We start from the raw sequence: 16241 nt of genomic DNA, 5'->3' as shown, positions 1-16241 counted from the left end.
GGCACAGTTCTACAAAGAATTAATTCAGAAAAAAAAAAAGAAGTTCAATAACATGAAATTATATTTTAATATAAACTGACTGTAGATGCAAACAGAACCTCATTTCAAATTTGCATAGGTCTATTTCTCTGCAAACGCTGAGTCATCTTTTCAGGTCAAAAATCTAAATTCTAAAATACTCTCGACGGTGTTGAGGTAATGAGTTGCTGATATAAACCAACGTATTACAGATCTCAGCTCCTACTGATCACTAGATGACAAAACACCAGAAGTGTGCTAAAATTTATTTGTAATGAAATATAAACAGTGCAATTGCTAAAAAACACAAACTATATCAGTCTTTATGGCCTGTTTGTAAATAGTCTAAACTAATTATACAACATGTGAACGATGGTCCTCTCTGCATCACTCTCCTCTCGTCTTACGCTGACGCTTCCCCACAACAGGCGGTGTGATGTCATCACTTCCTCTAAGGCTGGCTGCTCGCTTTAGGGCTGAGGTCCTTTCTGGGGTTCTGTGAATAAACATGTTCAAAAACTACTTTAGTTTCTTTAACAAAATATGCAACATTTATGTAAAAATGTAAAGGTAGAAGCTGTAAAGATTTAAAATGGTGTGTAAATTATTGTTCGCAGATTCACTCAGTTTGTGTTTCACATTAAGATTCGACGTCCTTGGAGAAGAAACTGCTGGAGAGTGGTTTTGTGAGCACAGAACGGGAAAAACTGTGGAGAAAATGTCCACATATTGAATTTCCAAAGTGAGTAAAAGTGAAACCACAATTGTAAATTTGGACCATGTGTTTTTACAGCAAAATGATGATGAGTGACCACTTTGTGTCAAATCACTGAACGTGGCATAAAATTTCACCGCCTCCAACTTGTCTGACAATTTTTAACACAAACATGATGCCATTACTTCTGTGCTCAGTTATTGTACTGTAAAAAAAGTTGTCTTTTGAAGTTCCACTATACTTTCTTACAGCCGAGCTGAGAGCCCTGACACGTCTGCCCTCTGTGTCGCTGCTGCCAGAATTCATTTGGGTTATGAAGACGATCAAAACTCATACTTGTAGTTCAAATCACGCAGGCTGGAACTCTGACCGGAGAACTGACTTTCAGTGTTTTTGTAAACAGTCAGTGAAGATTGATGGAGAGAAGCACCAGCTCCCTGTGACCCTTAACAGGAATGAGTCAAAAAGGGAATTAATAAAGACCCAACATTCTGTGAATGAAACTATCCACCGCCTTTCATGCCAAAGTTTTAGACTAAGGCGTTCACGCTGAAGGTCTTTATGTTCAATTCCGATTTTTTTGTTCCAATACAAATTTGTTATCGTTCACACTACATTTTAAAAGCAACCGTTATCTGATTCCAGTGTGAACACTCTGAAGTGACCCGCATGTGCATGACATCACATGTAGCATGCTGTCAGTAGAGGTAAATATGGATGGTACGCATGTTAGCATGTGCATATTCATTTTGAAGTTGTTGTGCAATCAGAACTGATCAATTATTATCAGACATATTAGTTTCATTTCATCTTGCCTCTTGCTAGCTACTCCGGTGCAGCATTGTATTTTTGGAATTGGAGTGACGTACTGAAAGTAGAAACAAACTCAAGTATCGATCCCGTTATGTTGGCATCAGAATGGTTTGACACAAATGTTGGTATAATACGTTGCTGATTCTCAGTCACCCATAATTACTGGACTGACTCCAGAGGTTACCGTATTTTCCACCGTACATGTCTCACTGCCCTATAAGTCGCATCAGCCCAAATATGTCTAATAAAGTGGAAAAATCCATAAATATGTCGCTTTGCCGTATAAGTCACATCTATTATGCATCACCGCTGATGAATCGTGTTTGTTACGCGTCACCGCTGACAACACGGAAATATGGTCTGAACCCCGGATATGTGGGCCGTTGTGTCAAAAATCGGTTGGCTGCCAAATGGCGGCCGCGAGAGCGTGCACGGGAGGACTACAAGATTAACACTTAAAAACAATTATTTGTTTGCTTGAAATTATAGCAAAGGTGTGTCTCAGTCTAACTTTTCATTAATAAATGCACCCTGACAGTCAAATCAGCTGCATTTTCAAAAGCCGATACGCGGAAACATGAACGCGCAGAGGGCGACTCGCTGTCCAATTCTTCTAAATTTAACAAGATAACCACCTAAAAACAATTATTTGTTAGCTCGACTTTATAATAAAAGTGTGTCTCAGTTGAACTTTTACTTAATAAATGCACTTCAATGGTCAAATCAGCTGCATTGCACCGGGGCGGCACAGTGAAATTAAGCTGATTTGACGGTTGCTCCAGGCAGAAAACGGTGGCAGGCTATGGCAAGCCGATTGTGTCATTAATAGCCACTTTTACCTATTACAAGATACAACGGCATGCTTCACTACTCGAGTGCCATCTAGTGGCTGAAAATGGTAGTTTTCAACTTTTTCAGTCAATGAAAAAAAACTGTCATATCTCAGCCAAAAATTAGTTTATAAATATGGAAAAAAAAAATCCATAAATACGTCAGTTTGGCATATAAATTACAGGACATGCAAATTATGCAAAAAACTGGGACTTACAGGCCAGAAAATATGGTAAGCAGTTGTAGACATATGTCGAATTATTACTTTCTGAAAATTTAGTTTAAATCTGTACAAACAGAGTGGTCTTCAAAAGTTAATGCTTAAGTTTAGGCAAAGACCTTAAAGACTTTAACGCTGTACTGTAAATTAAGACACAAACTACAGTAGTGTCTTTGATGTACTGGGTTTTTAAAGAAATACAGTGGAAACAAAAAGCAGCCTGAACAAATACAAATTGGCCTTTTTACTTTTGATGAAACACCCTTCCTTTTCCCCCCACGCAGGTGTCCAGTGATCGCCCAGATTTACTGCACATCAGCGTCAGAACAAAATCAATACCACAAAAAGCTCAAGACAATAAACTATCATGTCTATTTGCCATGAGGCCCTGAGGAGTGTCCTAAAGCTTTAATGGCTGTAATTTAGGTTAACAGACAGCTTAAACCTGCTGCTCTCTTTCCAAAGCAAACTCTTATGACAAAAGTGAAAGAGTAAGAAACATCAAATAGTTTGTTCATTTCTATGAATGGGTTATTTTCTGATCAGGCATCTGTACACAAGCCCTACAGTTTAATTACAATGCACATGGAAAATGAAAAAAATATAAATACACTTCGCCAGCAACTATTTCCAAGTAACTAAAAGACAACACTGTAATTAACACTAAAAACTGCATTACTTTAACAAAATATGATGTTCTGCAAACAGCAAGCAGAAATGAATAAGGTGGGAAGATAAACATGATGTTTACCAGCACGATGATGAGAAATCATATTGCTGAAGATAAAGAAAATGTTTATTTAGTCTTTGTAGAGGTAAAAATTGACACCTCTGCAGGAAAACATTATTATGGGGTATGAGAAGGCCTACAAACAGCATAATAAAACAAAATGTAAATTAATTAGGTCCCATGTTGAGCAATTAAACCGCATTTACAAAAATTCTACAAGTTTGTAACTCGTGTTTTTTTTACAATTGTTTCCATTTAAAAATATTGTGTCTGAATCTTCAAATTTATGGTTTTGTTTTTTTAAATGATAAACACCATCAGATATCAGAGGACACACGTAGTGAGCCAGTTTGCAAATGTAAATAATGAATCTTCTTCATACACCAAAGTTAGTCATGGAGTTCCTCAGGGTTCAGTTCTTGGACCAATACTCTATATATGCTTCCATTAGGTAAAGTAATTAAACAGCCTGGGTAAATTTTCTCAGGAGGGAAGTTAAGGAGCATTAAGTGTAGAACCACTAAACTGAAGAACAGCTTCTACCCTGAGGCTGTTAGACTCATAAATATCTAACCAGGATAATCACTGAAAAATCACATCATGTTGCTGCTGATCTGTTTCATGTTGCTGCTGATCTGTTTCATGTTGCTGTGTTCATGCGTGCTCATCTGCTCACACAATGTTCGCGCTGCTGTTCGGAGTAATGTTTTTATGCTATTAGTGCTTAGTGTATTATTTAGCTGATGTTTTTCTTAGTTCATACCTTAGATCTTACTACTGTTTTTCTTTTACATTTTATTGTTGGATGTAACTGGGACCTTGAGTACATAATCTCGTTCCACCACATGTACCACCACATGTGATGCGAATGACAAATCTCTCTGACTCTCATAACTTTTAGTAATTGGCTTTTTTATGTATGTGAATGTTTCTGTGCAGTGTCCTATATGGTGCTATATAAAAAAACTGAATTGAATTAAATGTAGACTAGCCACTCAGTACTCATAAATACTCAGTTTTTCGTGTTGTCCTGTTCACTACATAAATATTTCTTGTTATTGTGAAGCCCCTGGGTGAGCTCCACACCTCTGACTGTAGTGTTAAGTTACAGCTCCATCACTGAATCACCTTTATCTTTACCATAAAAAAATGCTCAGATAATATGACTTGGAATCAAAGGGAGCCATAAAGCCGGTGTCTCACACACATGGAACCATTTACAGCTATGCACGACCAACTCTCTTCAGCTGCTTCCATTATAGATCTATACATCATGCTCTGCCAGAAATGATGTCTACACCTTTTTATCTTGAATTTATGGATGGGGAAAAACAAAATTCCTGGATTGGAATTTGAAGCAGAAGGACAGATATGGTACTAAAAGGATAATGAGGCATTTAAGCACAGTGAATTACTGGTAAACTGAAGTTGGACGATGGGGATAAAACCAGACCTGAGAAGGGATAATTCTCTTTCATGCTTGTTCCAAAAACACCCTTTGCATCAATCTATTAAACTGAAGAGACATTCCTAGGTCTGATGCTTCAGATGTATTATGAGTGCATGCAGTAAGGGTGCTGGCTGATTTGAAGTTAGATCTCTAGTTTTGATATGAGGTTTTGTATCAAGATTATGACTAATTGATATCTTACCTGATCTAAGTTTGGAGAAATGGAGTAAGTCTGATTGGAGTGAAAGCTAAGTGATAATCTGAGCCGGACCCAAATCAGAGTGAATTGCTTTTGTCCTAACACAACTCTAATCTCACAAAACATTTAGCAGTTCATGTAAAATCTTAGTATTTTTAAAATTCTTTTTTTTATTATTTGAAAAAATTTAAAATTTTACCAACTAATTCAAATTTCCTTATTTGCTTGAAATACCCATTCTTAAGGTAGTACCTCACTTGGGTGAGACGGTTGGCAACCAACTGCTTGTTGAACGGCATTCACAACCGTCTCTAATGTGTCTACAAATGTTTACAGGAGTTTTCAGTTCCCTTGTGTCTCACAAAAGCTAACAATCTTGTCACTCGAATTTTGAATTTATGCTACAGATTTTCTCTTGTACAGTTGTTGCAGGCATCTTAAACCCATCTGAATATTCTAGGGTCCTAGAACTGTACATACACCTGTATGGGAGATTTCCTAACAGGTAAAATATTATGCAGCACGGTGGATCAGTTGGTAGAGCTGTTGCCTCTCAGGAAGCAGGTTGCCCGGTTCAATTCCTGGTATGGGGATCTTTCTGGGTGGAGTTTGCATGTTCGCTCTGTGCATGTGTGGGTTTTCGCCAGGTACTCTGGTTTCCTCCCACAATCCAAAAACATGCATGTTAGGCTGATTGGTAACTTTAAATTGTCTCTAGGTGTGAGTGAGAGAGTGAATGGTTGTTTGTCTCATTTGTCTCTATGTGTCCCTGTGATGGACTGGAGACCTGGCCAGGGTGTCCCTCGCCTCTCGCATAGTGATTGCTGGACATGGGCACCAGTGAACCCCGCAACCCAAACAGGAAGAAGTGGGTAAAGTGGATGGATGAGTGGATGGATGGATGGATGGAAATATATTATTTGTTTGTCATTTTTCCCCACAATCCTACTTCACAAACCTTTAAACTATTAATTTAACATTAAGGTAATGAAAGAGAAATAAAAGTCTATAATGTTCTCAACAAATAGAGAAAACATTAAAATATATATCCAGAGGACCAGATTTAACTTTTTTAGATTTTTCTACCTGGATTATTGAGCATGCATCAGGATATTAATATATATATATATTTAATCAACATTGCATTCAAGTCTGCAATGTGCTCCAAAATTAAAAGCTTTTTATTATGAGAAATCAAACATTTTTATTTATAATGCAATGCATAAAATGGCCAACTCCAAATTCTTATGTATATCCACAGTGTATCGTCCACTCCATGTCAGTGAAGTGAAAAAGGGCAGAGCAGCAGACCCAAAGGAGGACACAGGGCAAGGATTTAGTGAAAGGCCCACCAGCTCAGTAATATGAAGGCATGATCCAGTGTCTTTGTCCGTGGTTCGCAAGTGAATGAGCTCCGAGTCGGTGCAGTTATTTATCCGTGTCCTATGGGGGTGAAGGAATGTGTGCTGCTCTTTTATTGCACTGTCAAAGTCATTTGATCAAAATGACAGCACTCTAGTAAGAATATCAATGACAAAAAAAAGATAAAAAGGATTCACAGGGGAGTCTTTTGTAATGTGGTACGTATTGATGTAATGCAGCTAACTTGACACAGGTATGATTTTCCCATCAACACCCCTGAGTGGTTACAGTTGCTGACAACTACTTCTGCTGGGTTTAATTGGAAAACAGAAAGACATCCAAAAATAAAAGCATATCAAAATGATAATCAAAACTCAGCAAATAAACTATTAGAAAAAAAACATTCCTTGTTTTCCATTATTCTGTGAAGAGCAACCTATTTTCTTGTGCAGGGGTTTGAACTGGAGTGATCCCTTTGGGAAAGTTCAAGTATGAAGCTGGGGAATTGCAGCGCCTTTTCTCCGTAAAGCTCTGACGGGGCTGCAAATCAGCCGGGCCAGCTGAGGAGCAACATGCATTCAATGACTGAAGCAACAGAAAGCCACAAGGTGCTTCTGGGTAATGAAGGTTGATTTGTTGTTTCTTCGATCCACCTTGGGTCAGTTTGTGAAGAGGGGGCTTGATGGTGGAAAGTACAAAACAGAACACGACCCAAGGAACATTATTAATGGTTCACCCTCAAACATTCAGAAATGTGTGCTTTGAAACCTGCATGCCATGAGTGAATTTTTGAAGTTGCTTCAGAAGAAAAAGCAACAGAACAAAGCCAGAGAGCACCAGGTTGACCTCTAAATTTAAACTGCTCAGAAAACAGACATTTTAAAAACACCACGCCAAATCTATCTACAAAGACGGCTAAAAAAATAACTGTTATAAAATGATTTGCCATGGTTTTTACAGCTGTATTCCGAAGCTCACATAGCAAGTAAGAAAGTACAAACCGGGTTCCAAAAAAGTTGGGACACTAAACAAATTGTAAATAAAAACGGAATGCAATGATGTGGAGGTGCCAACATATAATATTTTATTCAGAATAGAACACAAATCACAGATCAATAGTTTAAACAGAGAATGTATCATTTTAAGTGAAAAATCTGTTGTTTCCAAATTTCATGACGTCAACAAATCCCAAAAAAGTTGGGACAAGTTCATTTTTACCACTGTGTGGCATCCCCCCTTCTTACAACACTCAACAGACGTCTGGGGACAGAGGAGACCAGTTTCTCAAGTTTAGAAATAGGAATGCTCTCCCATTCATGTCTAATACAGGCCTCTAACTGTTCCATCATCTTGGGCCTTCTTTGTCACACCTTCCTCTTTATGATGTGCCAAATGTTCTCTATAGGTGAAAGATCTGGACTGCAGGCTGGACGTTTCAGTACCCGGATCCTTCTCCTACGTAGCCATGATGTTGTGATTTCTGCAGAATGTGGTCTGGCATTATTGTGTTGAAAAATGCAGGGTCTTCCCTGAAAGAGATGACGTCTAGACGGGAGCATATATTGTTCTAGAACCTGAACATAGTTTTCTGCATTAATGGTGCCTTTCCAGACATGCAAGCTGCCCATGCCACAAGGGCTCATGCAACCCCATACCATCAGTGATGCAGGCTTCTGAATGGAGCGTTGATAACAACTTGGGCTATCCTTGTCCTCTCTGGTCCGGATGACATGGCGTTCCAGTGTTCCATAAAGAACTTCAAATCGTGACTCATCTGACCACAGAACAGTCTTCCATTTTGCCACACTCCATTTTAAATGACCCCAGGCCCAGTGAAAACGTCTGAGCTTGTGGAGCATGCTTAGAAATGGCTTCCTCTTTGCACTGTAGAGTTTCAGCTGGCAACGGCAGATGGCACGGTGGATTGTGTTCACTGACAATGCTTTCTGGAAGTATTCCTGAGCCCATTCTGTTATTTCCTTGACAGTGGCATTCCTGTTTGAGGTGCACTGACGTTTAAGGGCCCGAAGATCACGAGCATCCAGTAGAGTTTTACGGCCTTGACCCTTACGCACAGCGATTGTTCCAGATTCTCTGAATCTTTTGATTATGTTATGCACGGTTGATGATGATAACTTGAAAGTTTTTGCTATTTTACGCTGGGTAACATCATTCTGGTATTGCTGCACTATCTTTCTGCGCAACAATGGTGGAATTGGTGATCCTCTTACCATCTTGGCTTCTGAGAGACACGACACTCTGAGAAGCTCTTTTTATACCCAATCATGTTGTCAATTGACCTAATTAGTGTTAATTGGTCTTCCAGCTGTTCGTTATATGCTCAATTTCCTTTTTCCAGCCACTTATTGCTACTTGTCCCAACTTTTTTGGGATTTGTTGACACTGTGAAATTTTGAATCAACATATTTTTCCTTTAAAATGTTACATTTACTCAGATTAAACTTTTGATCTGTCATCTACGTTATATTACAAATAAAATATTGACATTTGCCATCTCCACATCATTGCATTCAGTTTTTATTCACAATTTGTTTAGTGTCCCAACTTTTTTGGGATATGGTTTGTAAATAAAACGTTATACTTCAAGATAAAAATCACAAAGTGCTTCAACAAACAAAATAACAAATGCACAAAACAAATTTAAGCAAAAGCAGATTTAAAAAAGATGAGTTGTTAGCTGGCCTTTAAAAGAAGCGAACGGAGTTCCAGAGTCTTGGAGCCACAGAAAAAAAGGCTTTGTCTCCTTTAGTTTTCAGTTTTGTCTGGGGGACAATCAGCAGGTCTTGATCGCAGAACCTCAAAGCCCTGACAGGGGTATAGAGATGTAAAAGTTCTGAGGTGTAAATTGGTGTCTGTCCATGCAGAGCTCGCCAAGCCCAAACCAAAATCTTGAAATCCACTTGATAATGAACTGGGAGCCAATGGAGTTGCTTTACAAGTGGAGTTATATGACAGAATTTTGAAGATCCAGTCAGGAGTCTAGCAGCAGCATTCTGTACAGACTGCAACCAGTCTAGGGAGGTTTGATTCAACAAGTGTACACAAAAATCCAGGCGAGACGAAACAAAAGCATGAATTAAGATTTTCAATTCTGGACGAGAAACAATATGGCTAAGCCTGGCAATATTTCACAGACGGTAAAAACAGGAACAAACCAGAGACTTTACATGCTTTTCCAGAGTAAAACTTGAGTTGAAGGTTATCCCAGGGTTTCTAACCGAAAATGTAACAATACAGTAAAACCAATAGGCCCAAGGATTTGCTTTATCAGTACAGCTGTTTTTTTCTGGTGCAAAGATAATTACTTAATTTTTCTCTCCAATTAGCTGGAGAAAAATTTACATACACTATTTGTGGGCATAATCATGTATTAATTTCAAGCTTTCAGCATTTTATGATTTTGTATAATTTTGATTGTGTGGAAATAAGAGAAAATCCACAAGAAATTTGAACTTGTGTATTGCTTTTTAAAACTCATTAAAGTTGTATGTTGTCTCATTTATACCCTGGAAAAAGAATGGTCCTAGCAAAACATTAAAAGACTCAGATTAATTAAAGATTCATGCCCATGGATGTAAACTGTAGCAATACAAACTAATGACATCCAGTGTGCAACACACACTTGTTCTGCACGCACACAAAATCTGTTCATTTATTGGGGTTAGACTAGAGGGTCAACAATATGATCTTGTGAGAAATGTCTTCAGTAAAAACCTAACAAGCTTTAGTTCCAAGAGTTATCTCACAGAACAGAATATTATCTCTCAGATGGTTTAGTGCGGTACTGAAAAGAAATACTTGTAGAGGGTAAGATGACAGGATAGAGATGATGATGGGCTTTGCTTATCCATGATAACTTTGAAAAAGTAAGTACATAAAGTCTGTAGAAAGAATCTAGTGGTGATAGTGAGTAAGAAGTACATATTAATTTCAGGCTTTTAATGACTTGCTTGTACCATTTTTTTTCCAGGGTGTAAATGATAACACAGCATACAGATTTAATGAGTTTTAAAAAGTAATAAAAAGTAGTAGTCTAGACTGGACTATTGGTTTATTATCTGGGTGTCCACAAAATTCTTGAAAAAGTCTTCAGTTGATCCCAAATGCTGCTGCCAGAGTCTTAACTTTCGTTAGTAGGAGAGATCATATCTCTCCAGTTTTAGCTTCTCTCCATTGGCTCCCTGTCAAATTCAGAATTGAATTCAAAATCTTACTTCTAACCTACAAAGCTCTCAACAACCTATCTCCATCTTATATGACAGGTCTTATTGTTCCATATTTTCCTAACAGAGCACATCACTCTCAAACTGCTGGTTTATTTGTGGTTCCTAGAGTTTCCAAAAACAGAATGGAAGGAAGATCTTTCAGTTATCAGGCTCCTCTCTTGTGGAACCAACTTCCAGTTTCTGTCCGTGAGGCTGACACATTGTCCAGTTTTAAAACTGGGCTTAAGACTTTCCTTTTTGACAAATCCTATAGTTAGGGTTGGCTTGTTATACTGCTATCGACTTAGACTACTAGAGAAGAAAATAACCTAATATCCTTAAATTAATTGTTAAAATTGAATAGTTTTCATTTGATAGTATTTCTATCTTTACATGTGATTCTTGACCTGCCATTGTGTATCTGTTCCTCTCAAATCCAGCCAGTCGAAGCAGATGACCGCTTGTCCTGAGTCTGGTTCTGCTAAAAGTTTCTTCCTCACGAGGGAGATTTTCCTTTCCAGTCGCCTTCATGCTTGCTCAAGATGAGAGTTCTGTGATGGAGTTAAATTCAAAGCAGTCTGATCCTCAGATAAATAGTGTTACATTATTATTTTAATGTATGAATGTTTCTGTTCAGTGCCCTGAGATGACTTCTGTTGTGACTTGGCGCTGTATAAATAAACTGAAATGAAATTAATTCAACTGAATATATATGTTCAGGCTGCTGTTTAATACACTGCATTATATTATTATTGTTTAGTGTATAGCTTAGATCCTTGTATACTGTTTCTTTTTTTTAATTGTTTATATTTTTGCAATGTTTGGGTATAACTGGGACCTTGAGTACACAGTTTCGTTCCACCTCATGTACCACATGTGATGTGAATAACAATAAAGAACGTTGAACCTTGATAAAGAATTGTAATTCAATAAATCACTTACTGAATATTTAGGGGAGACTCTGGCCCAAAAATGTCTGAAATGGAGCTGAAAAATGGGAAAAGAAACAAAGTAAGAACGATGAGACATTGTTGACAAAGTTTTATCTTTTACAGAAGTTGCCATTTCAAAAGAGAAGGAATGATTTGACTTGTACCCAAACTTATCTATTTGCAGTCGATGAATGATATCTGCTCTGTTAGCCTCAGCACGTTTGTCCAAAGTAAAACACCCAATGAACCTACTTATCAGTGGAAAAGCCACGTTATCTACAAGATGAACAAAGTGTTTTGACCCAATATGTTATTATAAAGAGACTAAAAATTTAGATTTTTATTTTAACCTGGAAGTTTGAAATGGCAGATTGTTAAAAAAAAACACGAGTTTCACAATAAATATGAACTGATCGTTTGAAAATATTAACATTTCATTTCTAGAAGTTGCTGATTGAGGCTGAAGACATCCTTCAGTGAGGACCTTCATCGACATGTACAGCCTGTACCTCAGCGAGGCTGTTTTTATAATAAGGCTTTTGAGTGTCAGCCTGTAGCATGCTAATGGCAACAGTATTGTCATTTCTTGCAACGCCTGAAGAAACAGAGACAGGCCCTCTGCGACATGAGATTAACTCTTCATCTGCCTAAACAATGAAAAGTACAGAGCTGTAGCTAAACTGAGAAGACAACTTTAGTTTATTCCCTACAAGCTCCAGGGGATTCTCTATACATTTACTTCAGATCAGTGTTTGCTGTTCCATAGACTCTTGTAAAGTGATCGAGGACTGTCAGATCATCAGTGGAATAACGTCAATGTCAATGGCAGGTGTGTCTGATTGATGCAGCTCTTACTTGAAAGCACAGACAAGAGGCAATCAATACTTTTAACAGTGAAGTTAAAGAGCTTATTTACCTTGATGAGCTCATTTATCTTTTGTTAGCAGTTTTATCTCCCTTTGATTGTGGATTTGACACTCAGAGTGAAGTTATGCAGTTACTCTAACACACTGCATGCATGACTAGATGAGAAAAATGCACTGGGTCTAATATTCTAATATATAGAAAAACGACTTTATGCACTCTAATTAAACAGACACAAAAATGTTAATGGCAGACAAAACAAATGCACAGATCACATTAAAACACAGTGTTTAGTCAATCAGGAAGGGATACCCTGAGTTCTGATTAGGTTCTGTCTTACCTGCTGATGGACACGTCACTTAGAGTAGGGCTGGATGACAAAAGGATTTCTCTTACAGATTGATCATCATCCTCTTCATTTTCCACTTTTACCACAGTGGAGATTTTTGTTTCTGCAGGTTGAAATGAAGGAAGGAGAGAGAAAAAAAACACATTGAACATTCAGGCAGAAAACTCAGCTGATGACAGGCCTGTCCAAGGTTTTAGATAAAAACATCTAACACATCTAAGACAAGGTTTTAAACCTTTATGGATTTTTTTTTTTTTTTTTCTAGTTTAGAAGTTTTTTCTTTGTAAAACCTCTGAAACTGCTTGCTTTATGCCACTATTTTTTAACAGGTTAACAACTTGTTTTTTTATTTATTTATTTATTTTTTTAGAAATAAATAGATTTCCTTTGGAACAAGACACATTTTGTCAACAAGTTGGTTTTCCAGCTCCGGAAGAACAATCTATTCTTCTGAAAAACGGGTGAGTTTTTTGTACCTGCAGAGTTTGACTCATGAACATCTTTGTTCTCCTCAGTTACTTCCTGTTTAACACGAGCCCGTCTAGTGTTCTCCATGCGACCTTTGACCTGTGCAATTAGCCGGGAGAAGTCACTGCTGTGCTGCTTCCCTGTGGACACCACAACATCCAGGACAAAACATGAAAAAATTTAAATGAATTTGTGTTTAAGTCTGTTCAATATACTTTATATCTAATCTATGCATATTATATTGTTTTTCACCTTGCTATAATCCAAATGGAAGATGCGTTCTCATTATTGACTGGTAACATGAAAGGCAGGCAATACCTGCACGCGTTTGTCTGTTTGTGAGCGAACTACCTCAAAAACCAGTGAACAGTATGAATAAAACTTTCAGAAAGTAATCATTGAATGAACATCTAGAACTACCTTGCAGCATTAACAAGATTCAAGATGGTCGTCTGAAATAATCAACATCGAGGAAAGACAAAAATGAATAAAACTTATTTTTATAAATACGAAGTTAAGTTTTGAAGTGGGAGTAGCTGAGATTCATCCTCAAAACATACTATGTGTTCCAACAGACTGCACAATGCATTTGTTTTAAATTTTGGAATGCAAGGCGTTGGACAAAATGTAAGTTTGATGAAGCTCTTTTAATGTTTAAGTCAGCAAAGAGCTGACCACATGACGTAGTGCATTAAAAATATATAAAGATTGTTTTAGCAAACTACTAATGCAGAATAAAGAATGAGAACTCATATTTCATTGTCAGGCAGTTTTATCTGCAATACATCAGTTGAATAAGATTACCATTGATTTCCCTTCTTTTTAACCTTCAGATAGTTAAAAAGACAGAAAAGGGAGTACTTTTTTCATATTAGTATAATGGCGTTGATACAGGCTACAATATAAGTATAGACATTTTTTTGTCCACGTTTGTGGTATAGAATGAACAATGACTGCTGCTTTACTCTATCGATAAAACATCTAAAGGAAGAAAACAGGTTCAGTTTGGCAGCGATTCAAAAGTTAGTTGATCTAAATCTTGGTTCAGAGTATCTGGACAAAGAACAGACAGAATCTTGACAGTGGGGAAACAAAATAATATATAATAAACCCAAACATAGCAACTTGTATTAGTAAAACCATAAAGAATACCACCATTGGCAGGCGAGAAGTAAACAAGTTCAGGATTGTTGTTGAAAGAAAAACAAAAGAAATTCAGTATTTTTACTTGAATGCACCTCCGTGTCTCACAGAGGCAGTTGATGCAGTTCAGGGATCTGTCAAGAATGTCTCCAAGACAGTTTCCAGGTGAATAATTTAAGTCGTGTTGTTTTCCAGGAAAAGGTCCTGGGGCAGCCCTGTGACACACTGGAGAGATTATGTCTCTCTGGCTGTGAAACGCAACAATCTTCCTTCCAGGAGAAACCTGAGGAGGTGGCTGAGGACAAGCAGTTGTGGACAGATCTACTACTACCATCCCTATAAACCAAACAAGGAACAAAAAGATTTTTGCACAATTAACTTAATTTTAGGTAGCAATATTACAAGCACTACGTTTGAATATATACCAAGTGAGATACAAAAGGTTTCCATTAAGCCACAACATGTTTAGACAGACATGTCAATGACTTTCTAATATACAAACATGAGGTGGGGCCAACAGTAAAGCAGCATTTGCACAAATATTCATTCTAAAATAGACATGTGCATGACAGCCAAGTTAAAAAGACTACTTCAGCTGTCTGAACTACTTAGGAGCAGCATGTTATTGTTGTGCATAAGCGGCATCTCTTTTCTCAATTATCCTTCAGTTTGACCTTTTGGAACTTCTATCAACACACCTTTGCCTGATGTGAAAATACAATCTGTCTTAAGGACAACTTTAGAATGACCTTGACTTGGTCCTGACTGAAAGGCAGGGGCACATGCCATTAAGACTCCCTTCTCACAGGATGACAACCTCACTATGTGCTCAGCAACCTATTAGAACATGGCTGGACAGTGGCAAATTTAAATATCCCATTTCCATGTGGCAATCACAACACTGTTAATCTTTTAGTACTCACTAAATAGGTTTGCCTGCTTTTTTCCACAACCCTGAGATGTTTACCTTCAGCTTTACGCTCCCAGCTAAAGGCTAGAAGATTAGCCCGATGGCGCTGCTAGGAGTATCACGTCTGCACAAGGTTGTTCCAGTGATGATGTCACAGTCATAGCCAAGGCAAGAGGCCACAAGGTCAGTCCTGCTTCAGATTCTCCCAGACCAAGCCACCCAGATGCGCCCTCTTCTTTCCTGTAAGTTGACATTATGGACTGAACGCTATCACTGACCAGAACCTACAGGTTGTTCCATGTGGCTGTTCTAAGAATAACTTTTCAATTAGGATCAACACTAAAAAAAGAAAAGGTGAGAATAGGAAGAAATTGCAAAGTCTCTATGGATTTTGTGTTTGCGTGTGTGTTTCCTGCGTTCACATTCGTATTTTTGCAGTCACCATTTCCCATACTGGCAGAGTGAGTCATCCACATCCTTCTCTGATAAATCAAGAGGTTATCACGGCAGAGCAGCTATTTATAGAACCCACCTCCTGTGAGTCACATCCATTTCTCTAATGCTTCAAAACTTACCTGTACGTAGTTATTTCCAAGCTTTTCAGCTACATCAATATGATGTGAATTAAGTCCTCCAGTGCTGCTGTTTTTGCTCAGCCTGAGCCTTGAAGCTAAAAACTGGAAAATGTCTGTTTCTTTGTGTCTGTGTGATGGTCTCATAATATTTAAAATCTTTAAATAGTCAAGTATTCGTCAAGATTATAAATACATATATATATATACATATATATATATATATATACACATATATATATATATATACATATATATATATATATATACATATATACATATATATACATATACATATATATACATACATATATATACATACATATATATACATATATATACATACATATATATATATACATATATATATATACATATATATATATATATATACATACATATATATATATACATATATATATATACATACATATATATA

General features: G+C 37.4%; 1 protein-coding gene across 1 annotated transcript in view; it reads right to left on the bottom strand.

Annotated features, from left to right (window-relative positions):
- Positions 1–354: 354 nt before the first annotated feature.
- rad18 (RAD18 E3 ubiquitin protein ligase) overlaps positions 355–16241 on the bottom strand; it is a 39416-nt gene continuing 23529 nt past the window's right edge. The window contains exons 10-13 of the mRNA XM_037679539.1: positions 13186–13317; positions 12701–12812; positions 11507–11551; positions 355–514 (exon numbers count right to left, since the gene is read on the bottom strand). Of these exons, the coding sequence (XP_037535467.1) occupies positions 406–514; positions 11507–11551; positions 12701–12812; positions 13186–13317 (398 nt within the window). The 3' untranslated portion in view covers positions 355–405. The remainder of the gene's footprint in view (positions 515–11506; positions 11552–12700; positions 12813–13185; positions 13318–16241) is intronic.

This window comes from Nematolebias whitei, chromosome 7 (assembly GCF_014905685.2).
Source record: "Nematolebias whitei isolate Nwh7 chromosome 7, NemWhi1, whole genome shotgun sequence".
In the NCBI taxonomy this organism is placed as follows: Eukaryota; Metazoa; Chordata; class Actinopteri; order Cyprinodontiformes; family Rivulidae; genus Nematolebias; species Nematolebias whitei.
Note: the sequence above shows the minus strand (reverse complement) of the source record. Positions and strands in the feature narration are given on the sequence as shown.